This window comes from Tachypleus tridentatus, chromosome 10 (assembly GCF_004210375.1).
Source record: "Tachypleus tridentatus isolate NWPU-2018 chromosome 10, ASM421037v1, whole genome shotgun sequence".
NCBI classification, from domain to species: Eukaryota; Metazoa; Arthropoda; class Merostomata; order Xiphosura; family Limulidae; genus Tachypleus; species Tachypleus tridentatus.
The window spans coordinates 42,314,182-42,333,741 of NC_134834.1; the positions used below are offsets into that span (position 1 = coordinate 42,314,182).

The following is a 19,560-nucleotide window of genomic DNA, read 5'->3' on the forward strand; positions in this document are numbered from 1 at the left end:
TCCCAGCAGCAATGGTCAATCTCAGTGGATCCATACTGTTTCATGACAGTGCTCAACCTCATGTCTTGCACTACTGTCCAGAAACTAAATGAACCTCAATATGAAACTTTACCTCATTCACCATATCCACCAGATCTTTCTTCTACAGAATTATCAGTTTTGTTAAACATTTAGACATTTTTTAAAGGAAAAAATGTTTGCAAAGGAAATGTCAATTGAAAGTGCCTTCAAAGACTTCATTGTTTCAAAGGACATTCAATTCTTTAAAGATTATGTTTATAAAAGTACAACTCATTGGCAGAAGTGTATTTAGTCTGTAGGAGGTTATTTTGACTACATAAATAACAAAAAGAGGTACTTGTTTCACATTTTTTTTTAAAATTCAATATTTCATGTGAGCACCCTGGTATTAGTTTGCATTCTTTGCATTATTTAATTAAATAAAAACTATTTTAGTTTTATTACTACTATAACTATAAAAACAAAGTAGGGTTAAGTGTCATCAGCAATTTACATCAAGAAAAAAGATTGGATAGTACTTTATTTCTAGTTTGTCATGTTTATTCTTTATTATTATAGAAGTAACTTAAATTTAAATAAAGTGTTCTTTTTTGGGTTAGATAAGATTAGATTAGGTAAAAATAATATGATAAAAATATTTCGTGAGACATGCATGCAAGCAGTTCTGCTAGTTTATCATGTATTGTTTATCACACTTAATCTGAGTTATGCATAACCATGTTGTTGATTATTTTAGCTGATGCCTAATATTAGGCTGGTTAGTTTAAAGTAGGGTTGTGGAAATTAATGATTCACTTTGACATAAAGTTCCTTAAAAAATAGAGAAGAAAATACCTGCTGAATGAATTAAAAAACGGGAATAGTAACAAACTAAATACTTAGAAAAACATGTATCTTTTAAAAATTTTATCTTGTTTTTACATCTTTATGTGGTAATCAGCTTATTATTTATATATTTTAGGTAGTTATACAAGGATTTCGGAGCTACAGAGAGCAAACAACAGTTGACCCTTTTAGCTCGCGACACAATGTTATAGGTAAATAAAATCAGAAACAGCCAATTAGCTTATATTATTTTTGAAACTTAATTTGTTTGAAAATGTTAACGTTTGTAGTCATGTATCTGGTTTTAGTCCCTGTGAAATTTAGTTGTCCATGAGTTCTTTAATATGATTAACTTATCATTATTTGCATCTTTTATTTTTGGGTAGATCATGACTTTTTACATTTTAACATGAATAAGTCTTATTTTCAGTGTTTAATTTCAAATTAGATTTTTTTGGTTTTTCACTAATTTGTTGAATATTTTAATATATCTTTGTAACATAACCAGTAGAATTAGCTCTTAATGGCATAAGAATAGTTTATAAAATTTACAATGTAGTAGAAGTGAAGAATCAGCCTGGTATGGGAGTATTTACCAAATGTTTTTCCAATTGTAACATGCCACTCTGTATCTTTGAATTTTCTACATTAATCATTATTCTTCCACCTTAAAGGAGAATGTGTTTGTTTTTAGTAAATATTTGATTTTGCTATTAAATAATTTCTGTTGAGGTATGATAAATGACACTGCATTAAACATCATCATACAGTGTAATGCCATTATACAGTGTCGAAATATATGGATCAAGTTTTGAAAATTAAAATTTGTATTTTCTTGATAAAATGCTACGTGAATGTTATGTGTGTTCTAACATGTTTGGATCACTTCACTGCAAAAGGTAGATATTTCTGCAGAACTGTTGGTTGCAATATTAGCCTTGCTTAGTGTGTATGTGATTTTGTTCTCTTAAAAGTGAAGTATGTTATTTTTTTAAATGAAAGTTACTTTTTGTTGAAGTAAAATTGTCTACCAGCTGTGAAAGAGTGATTCTTTCATTGAATAACAAAGCAAACACTGTGAGCAAATTAAAATAATAGTTGTCAGGTAAAAGCTAGTAAAGAAGTATTATAAAATATGTTCAAGGGAAGATCTTTTTTTTAATAATGCTCAATTATCCAAGTTTTCATTAACCAGATCACCTTTGGTTCTAATTAGTCCAGATAATCAGTACTCTACTGTAAAAGATTTTATACTTTTGTGTTTCTTAATTAAAAATTATCAGATAACAGCTGACAAAACTCTGTATGTTTGCATGCATATTTGCTTATAACTGACAAAATACAACCAATTTTTTCATATCTGTTATATTATCTTAAGGGCTTCCAAGGTGGGATATGAAAGGGGATTGGCATTCAGATCTAACACCATTAAGACTTTTCCTGACATGTGGGGGTTGAAATTTAGATCTGACCAAACAAATCTTCCTTGTGTGATGAGTGGGTACTTCAGTTAATGTATATAAAGTATTGTCTTATGTTTGCTTTTTATGCCTGCAATTGTTGATCAGTTTCATCTAAACATTTTATAGTCCCAGGAAAGATTCATAGGGTAGTCAACATTTTGATCTGTAATCTTTCCCATGACATTTTGTTGAGGACTGTGTGTTTCTACTTCTTATGACTAATTTATAGCTGGTATCAACTATACTGCATAAACCCTTTTTATGAGATCATCATATAGAAATAATTGTGATTTAAGGTATTAGTTTGTTAAGAATAATGGTGTAGTTTATTATCAGCTTTAGCTTTACATTTTTGGTAGTTTATTCAGTTTTTATTTAATTAGTAAAAGAGGGTTATAATGTGATTACACATTTTATACTAGTGCATTTCAAACAGTATAAAATAGAAGGTTAAAAGTATATAGATATTTTTTGCACAGATTGGTTTACAATTTTATAGAATTGGATATTTTTTGAAAAGGTTTTGTTAAATATTTATGCATGCTCTAAACATTAAATGCTAAGACATTTTGTGAGTAAAACTTTTCATTTTCTAATCAGTGGGAAGAAATGGATCTGGAAAGAGCAACTTCTTTTATGGTAAGTGAAAGGTCAGATTTTTTAATTTCTATGACAACTACATTCATGTCTAGGAAAGTATAAAACTATTAGAGATAAAGTGAATTGGAACTGACTGCAATTTGAAAATGATTCAGAATTTTGAAGTGACTTTTAGTTGGAATTTATATGAGGTGGTAGGTTGACCAGTGTTTGGTAATTAACTATGTATGTATTACCTGAAAGTAATTTTATATATTTCAGAGTGAAAACCTTCATTGCTGAAATATAGCTTTTTTGAATAAGCAATGAAATGTGCTTATAGCAAAGAAGCAAGTTTGCTGTATTTTTATTCATGAGACAGTTTAGGCTACGTGTGTGAATAATGTTTTGAGTATTTTGTATTACACTTTAAATTATAAACTTGTATTTTATATTTTAACTATAGTAGCCTAATATTAAATTTTAAAACTTAAAAAAATTAGAATACTTTGTACTTTTTAAACATACATTAAAGTAATAATGGTTCATTATTGTTAGACATTAAGTATCTTATATTTTTAAAATTATGAATTCATATATTAAATAAGATAAAAAATGCTGGTTAATGCTACACACAAAATCAAATAATAAAATGCTTAAGTGTGATTTTAATATTTTGTGTTTATATTTAATGCTTTTCATATTTTTTATAAACATTTTAAAAGACAATTTGTGTTCATTTTATTATTGCCAATAGAAATTAATCTTGGAAGTAATAGTCTAGGAGAAATATCATGCCAGAAATCAATATATTTTAATAATTTAGTTTTCTTATTGCATTTCAGCTATTCAGTTTGTGCTTAGTGATGAGTTCTCTCACCTACGTCCTGAGCAACGTCAGGCTTTATTGCATGAAGGCACAGGACCTCGTGTCCTCAATGCTTTTGTTGAAATAATCTTTGACAATTCAGATAATCGGCTTCCAGTAAGTTTATTAATTTTTGTGCTTGTACTTGTGTGATTCTGTGGCTTAATTTGGTATAATTCCTTGTTTGTAGAATATCAAGACAGCTGTTCTGTAACTTGACAGATACTAATCACAAACTTTCCTTTGTTCTTTCTTTGTGAGTCAACAAATAATAAGATCATTATTTGCTTCAGTATTTGAACTTTTTTCATTGTTAAGATCCTTTGATACTCCAAAATCTATTGATGTAGTTCTTATTGTATTAAAATCAGCAGGATGTAAGCCATAGAGTATTTAAAAGAAATACTTTGTTATTGATTTGAATTATTAGAATTTACCACTTTAAATAACTGTTTAAAATGATTGTTTCTTTAATATTTCAAACTGCTTTTTTATTATTTTTTTCTGTGTGCTGAGACCAAATTTCTGATAATAGTATAAAATAATCATTCAAGTTGAAGTATATTTGGGTGAAGAGTGATAGTAAAAATTAGCAAGTGATGTTTCATTTTGATTTAAACATTACATTTTTTTGTTGTTGCATGCAGCTTTTGAAAGTAGTTGAAAAGCTGACTGAGAAACATTCATTTCTGGTTTCATATGCTGGACTAGAGTTTCTTTAATGTGTAAAGTTCTTTAGTTGCATTATGTGAAGCTCTGAAGATGAAGCTAGTAGGTATGGTTTCATGTTCCTTTGAATAATATAGATAGAAATGCAGAGAAGTTATCTTATTGGGTGCTTATCGAAAGGTATTTATTAGACTGTTGATATAGCATAACCTTTTCCAAAATGAGGATGGAAGAAATGGCAAAACAGTGCTTGAACATTGAAATGTAAGAATAATGTCTGAAGCTAAATAATTACTCATATGAAACCTAGATTTACAAAATAAACTAAAATTTACTTTAGGATTTGAAGGTGGTTGTGTAATTGAGTATATGAATGTAGAGGCGTGCTTAGATGTTTGATTATATTTATTAATAAAGGTATAAAGGTGTTCCTTTTTTTGGTTTATTTTGGGCTTCAGTTGTATAAATAGGGCTTCTTTAATTTTGTGTTTGTTTATGTTTGTTTCTTTATTTAGTATTTAATAAAAGCATAGTTTTTGCTGACTTGAAAGTAACAGTTGTTCATATAGGAAAAAAAGTATGCTGAATTTGAAAATGACTTAGTTGTTTAGTGTCAGGTCAGGTTTTCTCACAAAAGGCGGAAAACAAAATTATAAATTTCATCTATTTTTTATCATTAATTATACTGTATTCATACTTTCAATATATTAATTATATTTCTTTAATATTAATTATACTTTCACTAATAACTAGTTTGTTTTGGTTTTTTCAGACTGAATTTTGAAATTTAACTGCAATAAATATAGTTGTATAATGGATCATAGGAAGTGCAGGTATAGTCCAAATATATTCTGCTATATCTGTGGCAGTTTTGCAACTGAAAAAAAAAAAGTAAAGTTGATGACTTTGTGAAAAGCACTTTTAATCATATATTCTAACTGGTTTGTAGCAGAGGTAATCAGACATCATGGATTCAGGTATGATGGACATTTACCGTACTAGTGAATTTTTTAAATGTAATTTGTGAAATACTCAGACCTGATAGAGAAAAAAGGAGGTTATTTCCAAATTATTAATCATTAAGACTTGTGAGATTGTGGGGCTTATCCTTGTCCCTTTTAAGTCCACTTCTCCCTTGTTGGTGGAGGGGACACTGTTTAGTTTCTCCTCTTTTTTAATTTTTTTGGTTCAGGCTGGGAGATTTACTGTTTTATTATGTGACAGGATACATAGATCTTGTATCCTCCTTTCCTGTTTGTTTTCCTTGGTTTTCTGCTTCATGGTGGAATTATGTTTTATTGGCTGCTGACATGGTGACATCATAAATTTGGAGTTGTTTGCATTCTGTTGAGGACTTTTGCTCTTCCCTTAGGCCCTGATTTACCTTGATAGGTCCTTTTCTTCTAAATCTCTAGTAACTATGGAAGGGGATGCATTCATCTCTGCAATTATTTTGCTGTTTGTTTCTCACATCTCCATTCACTTCTAATCTGTTTTGGTGTGTCCTACCCATAGTGTTATATACTCCATTTTAACCCCTCTTGTGGTGAGCATCTAGAGTATGTTTTCATTTGAATCCTTCAGTTCCCTTGAATATCCCCATTTTCTTGAGGTTGGATTTTCATATATTTGCTTTTCATATTTTGGTCTTTACAACTGAGGTATCTTTTAAGTTACATTTCATTGTATTCAGTATGTTTGTCTTTAGCTGACCTTTTCATTTATCCAGTGGAGGACCTTTTACAGGCTGAGATTCAGAATTCTTCCACTACATTTCCCTCATGTCCTTTATGTGCTTGGGCAGCTTTCTTCTGGGAGTTTTCCCTACTCCGTGGCTATTTGTAACACTGTCTGCTGGATTAGGAGGAGGAAGGATTCTTTTGTACAATCTTGTCTCTCTATTTTCCAGGGTCCCTTACATCTTTCTTCTAATTAATCCCTATTTGTGGGAGTGTTACAAAAAAAGATGTGCTTTTCTCAATCCAGTTGTACACTAGTAATCAACATAATTATTATTACTGTTTTCAACAGGCTTTGTATAAATGAAGTGTTTTATAAGACCATCTAGGTATCATAGACTGTCATGAGTAAAGTTAAAGGGGATTCTGCTTGTTCCTGCCTATTACTGGATTGAATAAATCAGGGTCGATTTGCTTTTAAAAAGTTATGGAACTTAGTTCATTTATTGCACTGGTTCCAGAGCACTGTTCCTTAAGATTTCTCAGCACACATTTCCCCCCTTGATTCTTCTAGTGGAGCTAGAACCCAGTTTCCAGTCACTGGGATGGTGAACAGAGGCTTTTTCCTCCAGTGTCAGAGTGTGTTTCTCCACTTTTGGAAAAGAGGGTGAAGTTGGGGCCCTCCTGTCAAGTTCTTGTCAGATGTCAGTAGGAGTGACACCAGTTTCCAGAGGAGCCTACTCATAATTCCAGTTCACATTGACACAGAGCTATTTGGTTGGGGGTGTGGCCTTTCTCTTTGATCATTGTCAGTTTTGTATGTTTTTCATAGAAGGAGATCTGTTATCTCATAATTCTGAGCACAGGGTGGTCTCATTCTAGGTTCTTCATCAAGCACAAGTTCCAGGTCCTCTCCATAATTCCAGGGGTAAGCAGAAAGGAATACTATTTATCTACTTGGTTGGAGAGTGAAAATAATGGGCTATAATTCTACACCAAATGAGTTCTGTTCCTTTGGTTGTGTATGGCATATATGTTCATGTTTTTTCTTTGGGTGTACAAACTTTCTTCTCTAGTGGTGTATCAAAATAAAAGTAAGACACAAGTGGGGGAACCACACTACATCCAGAACAAGTGTGCTCTTCCCCTGGAAATGAGTTTATGAAATAGTACAAGAGTAACCATTATAGTCCAGTCCAAACAAGGTAGCCAAGGTTCCATAACTCAAGGTTGAAATTAAAGGGTCTTGGTCATGATATCCCACACACCACGTGTATCCCACTTTTATCTTGATACACTGCTGTTTTATGAAAGTATTTTCTTTCCAGTTTACCAGTATGGGATTCTAGCTATTTTTTTAGCAGATGATAAGCATATTTTGGAAGTTAAAATTTACCTAAAATGAAAGTGTATTTCCAATAATACTTACCTTGACCCTCTCCCACCCTGCCTTCCCACTAAGAGCCAGTGTATGTCTCAAAGTGATTACATAAGTGAGGTGCTTATTTACAGTACTGGGATAGGGTACACATTGACAAAGGTGGAGAAATTTGCAAATTAGATATTGCCAAGTGCATTTAAATAGAGTATAAAAGACTGGAGCATGCAAAGACCAGTGCTTTGTAAGGCAAAGCCATTGTCAAAGAACAGGTACATTGTCAATGGAGGTAAGTATTATTGGAAAGACATTTTCAAGTAAATAAATTAGAGAATAAAAGAATGCTAGAGAGTAAATATCTTAGTTCTTGTAGGGAAAATTCAAGATTTTTTAAAAATATTGCCTTATGAAATTAAGACTTAACCCTTTTGCAACAGGTAACAATCAAAGGCCATATAATTGCATTTGACTTGCATTTAAAATTTTATTGTTCTACTATTTTATTAATTTATGTCAGTAAGTTTGGAATCAAATTGTAGATTATAATTCAATATTTAATGTGATATATGAATTAATTTCTTAATTTAAAAGTAGATATTTATAGAACACATCTAAATTAGATTTTAGTGAGTCAAGTGGTATATTGAATGTAATACTATTAAAAATTAGATGTTTGTGATGTTAAAATACTAATTCTATACTTACTAACTACTAATATTGACAAGCTAGAATCTAAAAGGAGAACCTCATATCTTTGAATTTTGCTGAGATATGGCTTATGTACTGAATTGAACGAGGTTGTTCTGTTAAACTTTTTCCATTTTTGAAACAGTCCTTTATACACTCGTACTACATTATATGACATGAATAACCAATCAACAGCCTAGAATGTCCTCAAAGTGATTTTCTTAACCATTTTAATCTGTGAAAAACCTACTAAAGTCTTTCAATCTAAGTTTCAAGAAGGTAGGTTATGTCTTGAGTCTACTTGAAGTTTCATTATTTTTAAAAATATGAATAAATCTTAGTTACTGAGTTTGATAAGTTAAGTGGAATTCTATCATATCAGTGTAGTTATTTATGAGTTTTTGGTTATTCAACTGTATATATAAAGCCTAAAAAACTTTGTTTGATATTCTGCACGTGTGAAATTTTAAGAAGCTTAAAAACCTGTGTCCAGCAGCAATCAAGTACAAAGGCCACAGTGGGAAAAGATAATTGTTTGCTTTACTTTTTAATCTTAGTTACTGAGTTTGATAAGTTAAGTGGAATTCTATCATATCAGTGTAGTTATTTATGAGTTTTTGGTTATTCAACTGTATATATAAAGCCTAAAAAACTTTGTTTGATATTCTGCACGTGTGAAATTTTAAGAAGCTTAAAAACCTGTGTCCAGCAGCAATCAAGTACAAAGGCCACAGTGGGAAAAGATAATTGTTTGCTTTACTTTTTAATTTATTGTTTTATATTTTGAGAAAATAAGTTTAATACTTTATTTCTAAATAGTAATAATCTATATACATATAGGTATAATATATAATAGTTGAAATGTATTACAAAATACTAGTCCACTAAAACACAACCAAGACAAGGTAGAATGTTGGTCCATTTTATATTACTGGATATGTGACATGAGTGCACATGCATCGTGTCAATGCAAAGTTATGTAGTGTTAACTAGGCATGGCTGGAAGGTCAGTATAATAAAAAATAGTAAATATATATAGTGTTATGAGACTTAAGCTATTTTCATGTTATAATATGTAGTCATTTTAGCAGGAAAAAACATAATTGATATTTATTTCCTAAATTTTTTATAGTGGTTACAAAGTTTGTTAAGTAACAGATCCCACATAGAGTATAGAAAATAACATAAAATATAAAGTCTTTCTGAAAACAAAAATTTGAAATGTATTTAGGATGTTTTAGAGATTATGCAAATATATTTGAAATTTTGGGGACAAATTATAGTTTATTAACCCTTAAAACTGCAGTAATGTTGTAGGAAGCAGCTCACCACAGACATAAAACTTTTGAAAATAAATTTTTAAACGTTATTTTTAATAAGAATTTTGAATAACATATGAAAGAAAATCATAATAAAGACTTATTTATTAAAAGTTCAAATGTTTTTAGGGTATGAAAATCATGAAAACATTCTCCAATGCACAGTGCTACACTACATTCTTTACACCAGGTAGTCATGTACCTACGCATACAACAAGAAAATAAAAAAAGGATGGAATGCTTTCTAAAAATTGTCAAGAAAATGCTTCTTTTCAAACAAGTCTATCAGGAACAGTTAGGCTATGTCTTCCTGGGAAAGGTCTTGTCACCTTTCTAGTAATTGTTAAATTATATTGTAACTAAACTACTTCAACTATAGCTTCTTGGCAGTTTTTACGAGATATTAAAATAATTCAAAATTGAGGTATTAGGTGATAAGAGCTTCTTGTACCACTTCACACATTTACGAAGGCAATTAGTTTGTCCAGGTTGTGTGTCACTTTTTTCAGCTAGCTTCATGTTGATAGTATAATCCAAAACCATGTTGGATTTGGTTATTGGTTGTTTAGTTTTGTAATTATCCTTTCCACTGTATTTCATTTCACTTTCATGTTGAAATATAGCAGTAAAAAAATTCATATTATTTAGATTCATCTGTGAGCATACATTTATCTGTGAGTCCAGCATTTTAACTATCAAAAGAATAAATAAATGGATCAAAATCATAGCACATTACCATTGGGAACCAGTGTATTCTTATTCACTATCTAAATCACGTTCAGAACTTGAAACAACTGAATTTGATGATGATGAAAAATCTGAAAAGTTTTCTTCTGTGTTGGAATCATAATCATGTGCTAATACTTCAGTTTATTCTTTTGACGAAAAATGTTTTTACTTCATTTCCTCAGCTGATGCACACTTCCTTTTTTGTTCCATGACTTACACTGAGAAAATAACTTGGATGCAATGCTTTGAATGGGTACAGTCACTACAGTGTGAAGTGGTTGCCAACTAATGTTTTTAGCCTGTATTGTCAATTGATGATAGCTGTACTGAGTGCAAAACACAAAATCATCAATTGATGATGGCTGCTTTTTCCAAGGAAAACATCAGTTGATGATAACTGCAGTTTAAGGATTAATCATAAAATGAAATCACTTTGCACTCAGACTAGTAATTAAACACACTTATTTTTGTGAGCAAATCTTTAGTAAAAGTATTTCGTTAAAAAATCTGATTTTTTGTATACAAAATACTTGTAATCTTTACTAATAGTTTACCAAATTTTGTGAAGATGCACATATTGTATCAGAAGTTATAAGACAAGTACTTAACATGAGCAGATGTGTAGATGAACCTGTGTATATTATAATGAGACTATGGTGAAAGGGTCAATATTTAGTTTATTAGCTATGTTTTGAAGCCTAGTTTTTCATATAACTTGATAATGAAGTAATTTAATTAAATTTTGAATGTAATTCTCTAAAACCTACTGACATAAGAAGAAAAGAATGTCTGTATGGAAAGGGTGAAATATAGTTTTTGTATTAGGAGATAATAGAAATTTGTTTTTATACTACCTTTCTTACTATACTTTTCACAGATTGACAAAGAGGAGGTTTCACTTAGAAGAGTAATTGGTTCCAAGAAAGACCAGTATTTTTTGAACAAAAAGATGGTGACGTAAGTACAGTTGGTTATTTCTTCATGTCATTCATAAAATTAAAACAGATAATTTCCCCAAGTGAGGGTATATTGAAAGTGCATACTGAGTTGAAAGTATGAAGTAATAAATTAATATACCATTATAATAATTATTCTACCTATACATATAATCAAATTTATAGTTCCTTTTGACTTGGACTTTGGGAAGCTCTTTAAGCCCTTCTTTGTGTCTTTCTTTTTGTAATTTTAAATTGTAATTACTGTTTGAAATTCACTAAAATTAAGTGTTTAACTCCAAAACGTATGCACCATCTAGTAACATCATAGCTGTTTTATATCTCTATTATTTCCATTTCTCCAGTGTTTTATACCCCACTCAAATGCTTTAGGAAAATTCTAATTTGCAAGTTTTTCCAACAACTTCAATGCACCCTCTGTCTAGGTGCTGTATATAAGCAAAACATCTTGATAATGTAATAATCTTTCTCTACAAACCATTATGTATGGGTTTTTAAGAATGGGAGTGTTGTGATTTTGAACATGGTTGGTGTTTCTATGTTTTTATTTTTGTTTATATATATATATACTCTTCAAAAAAAGAAATGCAAAAGGCAGAATATGAGACAAATTCTTAAGTTTATTCCGAGTAGTTCTGTATGACATGTGTGAAACTTTGCACATTCACTGCTGAACATCCAAAGTCTGCAAAGGCGAAGTCCACTCTCACTAGTTGAAGTTTAACGTCACTCAGCGTCAATAACGAGTATGCCCCCCGTGAGCATCAATAACTGCTTGGCATCTCCTGCCCATGGAAGCAATGAGATGATGAATCACATCCTGTGGAATGGCTGTCCACTCAGCCTGCAAAGCTGCTGCAAGCTGAGGTAGAACCTGAGGTTGAGGTTGTCGCTGTCGCAGATGTCGGTCCAACTCGTCCCAAAGATGTTCGATGGGGTTTAAATCTGGTGATCTGGAGGGCCAGGGAAGAACATTGATGTTGTGGTGTTTTAAGAAGACAGTGGTGAGTTGGGCTGTGTGAGGACAGGCGTTGTCATGTTGAAAAACGTCGTTGACGTTCACCATGATGGGTTGATGGGCCTAAGAATCTCGTCGATGGTTGCATATGGTTTGATCAGAAATCCTATGCCACCGTGGTATGGTTGAGGCAGTAGACGTCGCAGTGGTGGATTTATCCCAAAGGTGACGTAACCTGATATTGCGATCTTGTGCGGGCGTGGTCACACGAGGTCTGCCAGATTGTGGATGGTCACGAGTTGATCCATGTTGTTGGTGACGATTCCATAGCCTTATGATGGTGCTTGAGTGGACATTCACAGCTCTGGCAACATTTGATCTAGATTCGCCTGCTTCCAAGCGACCAATGGCGTTGTTGCATTGTGCTTCAGTCAGTCTTGGCGTAACTGTATTGTGTGTCGGTGGCTTAACACTGAGCTATGGAAACCGAGAACCCATCACTTTTATGCAGATCTCTCAAACAAATTTATTGGACACGCATGTGTTTTGGCGAAAAATCCAATGTTTTCTTCCGTTTTCAAAGTGCACAACTTTTATTGTCATTTTGGTCTGACAATCAGTGCCTTAACACGTGTAATATCACATACTCTGAGCTTGTAACGTTATTACATATATTTCTCTTTAAAATAACAAAAATATCCCTTTTGTGTTTCTTTTTTTTTGAAGAGTATATATATATGAATAACAAAAAAACCTTAAAATGGGTATGAATTCCCAAGTTAATGTTTCTGATACAAAGTTCAATCAGATTTCTTTTCTTCCTTTTCTGCTACCTGGTGTTTGTCAACAGCAAGGGGTAGGGGTCACTATCATTTGAAGTTTTCTGTGATATGATTTACTACAGGGTGAAGAAATGTGCAGAATGAGGGTGTCTTTGGGGGTTTCTGAGGCAGGTAACCCAGGAATGACTGGCGAGAATTTAGACTAACTTTTTCTGGCTCCTTCTTTTATTAAGTCAGCCTCAACAGAAGATCATTTTGATAAGCCATCTTCAGCCAGTTTTCTTCAGTTGGTTACTAGTGTTTGTAAGGTTTTGGAGGATCTCTATTATTGCATTTGATTCTTTCCTTGTTAGTGGAAAGGGTGACAAATGACTACTCATTTTTTCCTCCTCCTCTTGATATTGCAGTTCATGCTGGGAGATTTGCCACTCAGATATGCAATGGGATAACTATGCTTTGTACTCCACATTTATTGGATCATCATACTTTTGCATATCACCTCCAGCAGGAATCCTGTTTATATTCTTAATGGATGGAATACCTTTAAGACCTGCAAGGATCTAGATTGGAATTTGTGATCACTTTAAACAAATCAGTTTTCTCAGATTCGTTGTGCTTTTACAAGTGCCCTGAGGTATTTATCTTCAATCCAGCTCTTGTCTGAAGCTTAACATTTTTATCAGCAATTTGAGGAGTTGGGGATTTTGCTGCAATCTATGTTAATCAAATTTTCTTCTTCTGTTCTTTCTCTGGTTTCCTGGCTTATTTGTTGTTGGAATTTATTGGATAGAGATGCTTTGTTATTTCTGAAAGGGTTTACTAATTGTTTGCTGCCCTCAGGGAGTTATGGGAAGTGCCTTTTTTTCATCCCCTGTTATTTGCTGGAGTTCCAGAGAGGTAGGAATCCAGAATTGATACAACCTATTTATATTATTCTTTATCATTACTGGCTTTTTTGCCTTTCTGGTTCTAATTTGGAAGTATTGGTCTGCAGTGTTTCCTTCCTTCAATTCCCAAGTCTGTTTGTTCCTATAATAGGGTCTATCTGTATTCTGAAGGATCTTCAGCTTGGGTGGACTGGTAACAACAAAGTTGGCAACTATGCTGGGGGCAAGGAGAGAAGTGGGAGCATGATTACATCTCTTCCTGGACATCTGGAGCTCTTTTACCAGGAATCTGTGCATACTTCTTATTTTGGCTTTCAGGGTTGGTCATTCATTTACATCACTTCCATTATTGTCTGCTGGACAATCAAATAGAATTCATGTTGATTGGATCTTCATTCCCAAGCCATAATAGAGTTGTTAGTCAAAAAGGCAATAGAGAGAGTTCATCTCATTTTTCTGGGGTTTTATTTCCATTTATTTGTGGTACCCAAGAAGACAGAAATTGGCATCAAATTATCAAATTATCTTAGCTTAACCAATTTTTAGATCTTCCTTGCTTCACAGTAGTATCTTTTCTTAGTCTACAGTGGGACTTTGCACCAGGACTTTGGATGACCACGTTCGAGGTTATTGACACTTATCTCAACATACCCATAGCAGAATCTTCATGGAGGTTTCTCAGGTTTGTGCACACATCATTATATGGATGACTGGCTTCTGGTTCTATCCTATCAATTAACAGAACATCATTCTCATATTCTCCTTTCAAGAGTCATAAAAGCAGGCACTTTTATCAGATTGGAGAATTTGTCACCATGACAAAATCTCATCCGCATGGGTGTGTTTTCATTACTCACCTGCTCAACTAATCTTTCTAGGGCTTCAGAAGAATTTTATATCTCTCCTAGGTGATTTTCTCTGGGCCTGTGCATGTCCCTCAAACCTCATTTCCTTGGATAAACACATGAATTTCCTTCAGCGGTCTCTGGTCATACATTGATCTTGTGGTTGAATTCTATCCTATCAATTAACAGAACATCATTCTCATATTCTCCTTTCAAGAGTCATAAAAGCAGGCACTTTTATCAGATTGGAGAATTTGTCACCATGACAAAAATCTCATCCATTTGGGTGTGTTTTTCATTACTCACTTAAGCCGTGCTCAACTAATCTTTCTAGGGCTTCAAGCCGTGGAAGAATTTTATATCTCTCTCCTACTACAGGTGATTTTCTCTTGTGAATGTGGATGTCCCTCAAACCTCATGTTTCTTGTGATAAACACATATGAATTCCCTTCAGCGGTCTCTATGTGATCATACATTCGAATCTTGTGGTTGAATTGGAGCGACAAAACTATTGGGATACCCATTCCATCACCTGATACTGAGATTCTTTTGTTCACAGATGCATCTCTTCAGGGATGGAGAGCTTATCTTCAAGGTCAGGAGTTCCAAGGTACTTTGGACAGTGTATCAACATTCTCAAACTTGTTGCTGTACATTGGGCATTGATTCAGTCTGTCTTAAGAAGAAAAATAGTTACAATACATTCTGACAATTCCATGGTGGTATCTCAGATTTTTCATCAAAGAAATCCACATTCTCAATCTTTTTTTTCATATCTTGGATCTTCTTTACTGGTCTCATTCCCATCATGTCCTAAGTGTGATGAATTTAATTACAAATCACTTGTCTGACCCAACTGAATTTTTCCTATGAAATGGATGTTACATCATGTGGTTTTTAGTGGACCTGCTCTCACTTCAGGTCTCTAACTATAAATGCCTTTGCAACTCACTGAAATTCTCAACTGAGGTAGTTTTGGTCTCTAAAACTTCATCAAGCATTAGCAGAAGATCCAATCAGATTGTACTGGACAGGTTTACGTCTGTATGCATTTCACGTGATTTGACTGTTGCCCCAGGTCCTGATTGTGGTTCTTTCTACTCTCTGTCAAGTTCTCTTTGTCATACCTTATTAGGTAGCTCAAGCATGGTTTCCATTTCTTCAGTATCTGCAGAAATACCAATACCCACCTCTGCATCTTCCACATTTACATTTTCTGTTGAGACAACCTCAGTCAGCCATTCTCCATCCCAATGCTCTTAGATTAATCTTCATGCTTGGAAGTTGCACACTTTTTTTTCTCGATATAAGGGTGTAACTTCTAAAATTAATCTGTATTTAACTAAATTTCTCTGTAGACTAACCATAACCATTCACAAATGGAAATGAAATATTTATCGACAGTTGTGTATTAAAGGGAAATTAAACCCTTTTCATCCAAAATTATCTATCCTATCCCATTTTCTAACTTGGGTATTTGAGAAGGGTTGTGCTTCATCTATGGCTTTATACCTTATATATCCACCATTTTTAGGTATTCTAAATATCAGAAAGTATTTTAAATCCTCAATTCTGTCTGGTAAACTGAGATTCTTTGGTATTCTTTGGACCAATGACTTTTTCAATTACTGAATTAGGATTTTACAGTTGTTTAACATGTTGTTTCATGTGTTCTTTGTTTCACCTTTCTTTTAAACTATTAGGTCTACTAACATCCTTTAGTATTCTTTGTACCAAATGACCTTTTAAATTACCGAATTGGGATTCTCCAGTTGTTTAACATGCTGTTTCATTTGTTCTTTGTTTCACCTTTCTTGTAAAGTGTATTTTTTGTTCTTGTTGGCTGTGGACATTATCAGTTGGAATTATTTGCAATTCATGTGCATAGGATTCTCCATAATTCCACATATGCCCTGTTTTAACCTTCTAGATCTTATTTAATTCATTTCAAGGTACTAGGAACCAGCTGTTTATTTATTGGAATCCTTTAATTTACTGTGATTTATCTCATTATCCTCACAAGGTGGCTTTGCAAGAGTGATTCACATGATCTATAATGGATTATCATTACAGGAGAGGAATTTTGTGTGTCACTTTCATATTTCATCATATTTCTACTTTATTGTATTAACCTCTGGAAGACATTGTGCAGGCTGATATGTCAACTACTACTTATACTTTTTATATATCCTTTTTTATATGATCTGGTAGTTTTGTCTTCTGTGAGTTTTTGACAACTCCTGTAGCTATTTTGACCACATCTGTTAGACTTAAACAGAGATGAGTGTTTTGCTTAATCATATACTCTTTTTATTTCCTGAGTTTTTTATTTTTCACTGGATCTTCCTTTTTAACACGTGTTGCCCAGTCAAGTATGCTTTCTCTTCTCAATTCTGCACTAGCTATTAATTTTGCTATAATTACTACAGGATTGAACAGGCTGTGTTTCTTTTTTCTTTAAGAAGATCTAGGCACCTTACTAGATGATATTGCCCTATTATAGACTGTCAGGCACAGACAATCATAAGTAAAGCTAAAGGGGTTTCTTCCTGTTCCTGCCGATCCTCAGGATGGGTTTGCTTTTAAAAATGTGGGGAACTTGATTCATCTATTGCAAGGTTTCCAGAGCATTGTGCCTCAGGACTCCACAATGCATTTTATTCCCCCCCAGACTCTACTAGTGGAGCTCAGGAGTCCTTACTACCCCTAGTTTCCAGTCATTGGGGTTGGTGACAGAAGCTTTTTCCACAGAGTATTCAGGCATGTTCCTCCACTCTCGGAGAGGAGGATAAAATTGGGGGCCTTTCTCCTAGAATCCCTGGATGTTTTGTTTTTTTCAGATGTCAGTAGAAGTGGCACTAGCCTCCATGGAGCCTACTCGTAATTCTGGTTCAGGTTTGACACAAAACTATCTGGTTTAGGAGTGCATGGTACCTTTTTTTCAGTGTCAGTTTAGTATATTGTTCATGGAAAGTGGTACACTATTTCCTCATAATTCTGAATGTGAAGTGGTCCCATCTTAGGTCATTGATTGAGGACAGGTTCCATGTCCTCTTCATAATTCCATGGGCAAGTGGAGTTCTCCTTTTCTACTTAGTTGGGGAATGAGAACAAAGGTTAATAACTTAAGACTGGATGTGTTCTGTTTCTTGTGATGAGCACTGCACACATGATCCCATTAATCTGAGCTTTGGGTGTTGCATTTTGGCTTTCTTCAGACAGAGGAGAAAGTTTGTCAACTTAGGTTTTGGTTATTTTCTTGTTGTGGTTTCAGTGGTGAGAAACACATCACTGTGTGGTTACAAGTTGGGATCCAATCAAAAGCATCTATATATAACATTGTGGCCTAATAACCCTAGCCACCAACATGGATTATATGTACCACAACCCTTTTGCAATGGGTGGGATTGATTGCACATGTCAAGGTCTTTTAGTGACTTATTTTAAAAATTTTAATAATCAATTTTATTATATATACCAGTAAAAGTGGTATAAAAATGTAAGGTATATTTCAGACTTTGATATTATGTTTTTCTTATTTCTTGTATTAATAGAAATGTATATTTAAAGTGAAGGAAAATTCGGTTTATGTGCGTCACATAGCATCTCGTGTTATGTTGTCCATTTTTGTGTGTGTGCATATTATTTGTCTGCAATTGATAAGTGAAACAAAAACACAAGTTTTATACACTGACAAGCTAGAATGTAAATTTTGAACCTTCTACCATTTTGATTACTGAGAAATCAATGTATCTCGCAAATCAACTAGAGTGGCACCTCCTGCTACTCCATTCTTTCCAAACCTCTTGTTTAATTTCACCTGTCTTTCTTAAGGATGGTTTTTAACCAATAGAAAGGAGAAGTTGTATTTCACATGATACTGACAGTTGTAAAGAGCTTGAAAGGGAAAATACTTTTCTCTAGACTGTTAAATAGTTATGACCAAGTTGTTGCTCCAAACAGATATTAATTTTTTTTAACACATACATATTTATAAAGCCAAACAAGGTATATATGTTTTGGGTGCACTCGTAGAGTAATTTAATACTTCTTTTCCTTCTGAAATGTATATCTGAAACCTATATAAGTAATATTCCTTCACCTTCTACTTGAAAAAGTAATGAGGCTTAGCAGTAAAGGCACACGAGAGCAGAATATATTCCTATCTCTATAGCTTCATGTAAGTACTAGAAATTATCATTTTCTATATACATTTCAGCTGTTATTCTGCTTTTTAAAGAAAAAAAAAATTAAGCATTTATGAGTATATATATTATATACTTCCCCATTGTAGCTTGTACCCTAGGATCCCTTTTTCTAAAAAAAATGTGCAACATATTTATAATTTTTTATGTTAATCTGTTTTGGTTTATGGTTTGAATATTTTATGGTTATGTGTGTGTGTGTGTGTGTGTGTGTTAGTTGCAAAAAATCAGTGTAGTATCCAAAATATTGGTACAATAGTAAGACTTGTACTTTATATGGCTGTGTAGTTAAGCCCAGTGAGCTTGTTTTTCTAATTGTCTAAATTGAGGGAAAGTAAAAGCAAATGATTTAACATTTTCAACTGATATTTACTCATAACGTTTAGAAACGTACAGTAGTAGATAGCAGTGAAAAGTTGAATGACCTCATCTGTATAAGTGTATTCAAATATTTACTCAAAATGTACATTCAAAACCTGAAACAAATGTACAGTTATACAAATTTGTTCACATTATTGAACTTTATATACAACTGTAAAAGAAAGCTGACAAATACACATACAACTGAAACTATAAATGAATACCAAGCTAAATAAGAATAATTTCCAAAGACGACTAGACTTGTAATTCTTTTGAAACTAAACAAGTGTGATAGGTAGTACTAAAAGCTGAGATTTTATTGATTGACAAATAATTGCTTAAAAGGGAAA

The 19,560-nt window shown here is 32.9% G+C and overlaps 1 protein-coding gene across 1 annotated transcript in view; it reads left to right on the top strand.

Annotated features, from left to right (window-relative positions):
• Positions 1–19,560, top strand: part of SMC3 (structural maintenance of chromosomes 3) — a 126,237-nt gene that overhangs the window by 5,083 nt on the left and 101,594 nt on the right. The window contains exons 2-5 of the mRNA XM_076461031.1: positions 983–1,058; positions 2,910–2,948; positions 3,734–3,873; positions 11,095–11,174. Of these exons, the coding sequence (XP_076317146.1) occupies positions 983–1,058; positions 2,910–2,948; positions 3,734–3,873; positions 11,095–11,174 (335 nt within the window). The remainder of the gene's footprint in view (positions 1–982; positions 1,059–2,909; positions 2,949–3,733; positions 3,874–11,094; positions 11,175–19,560) is intronic.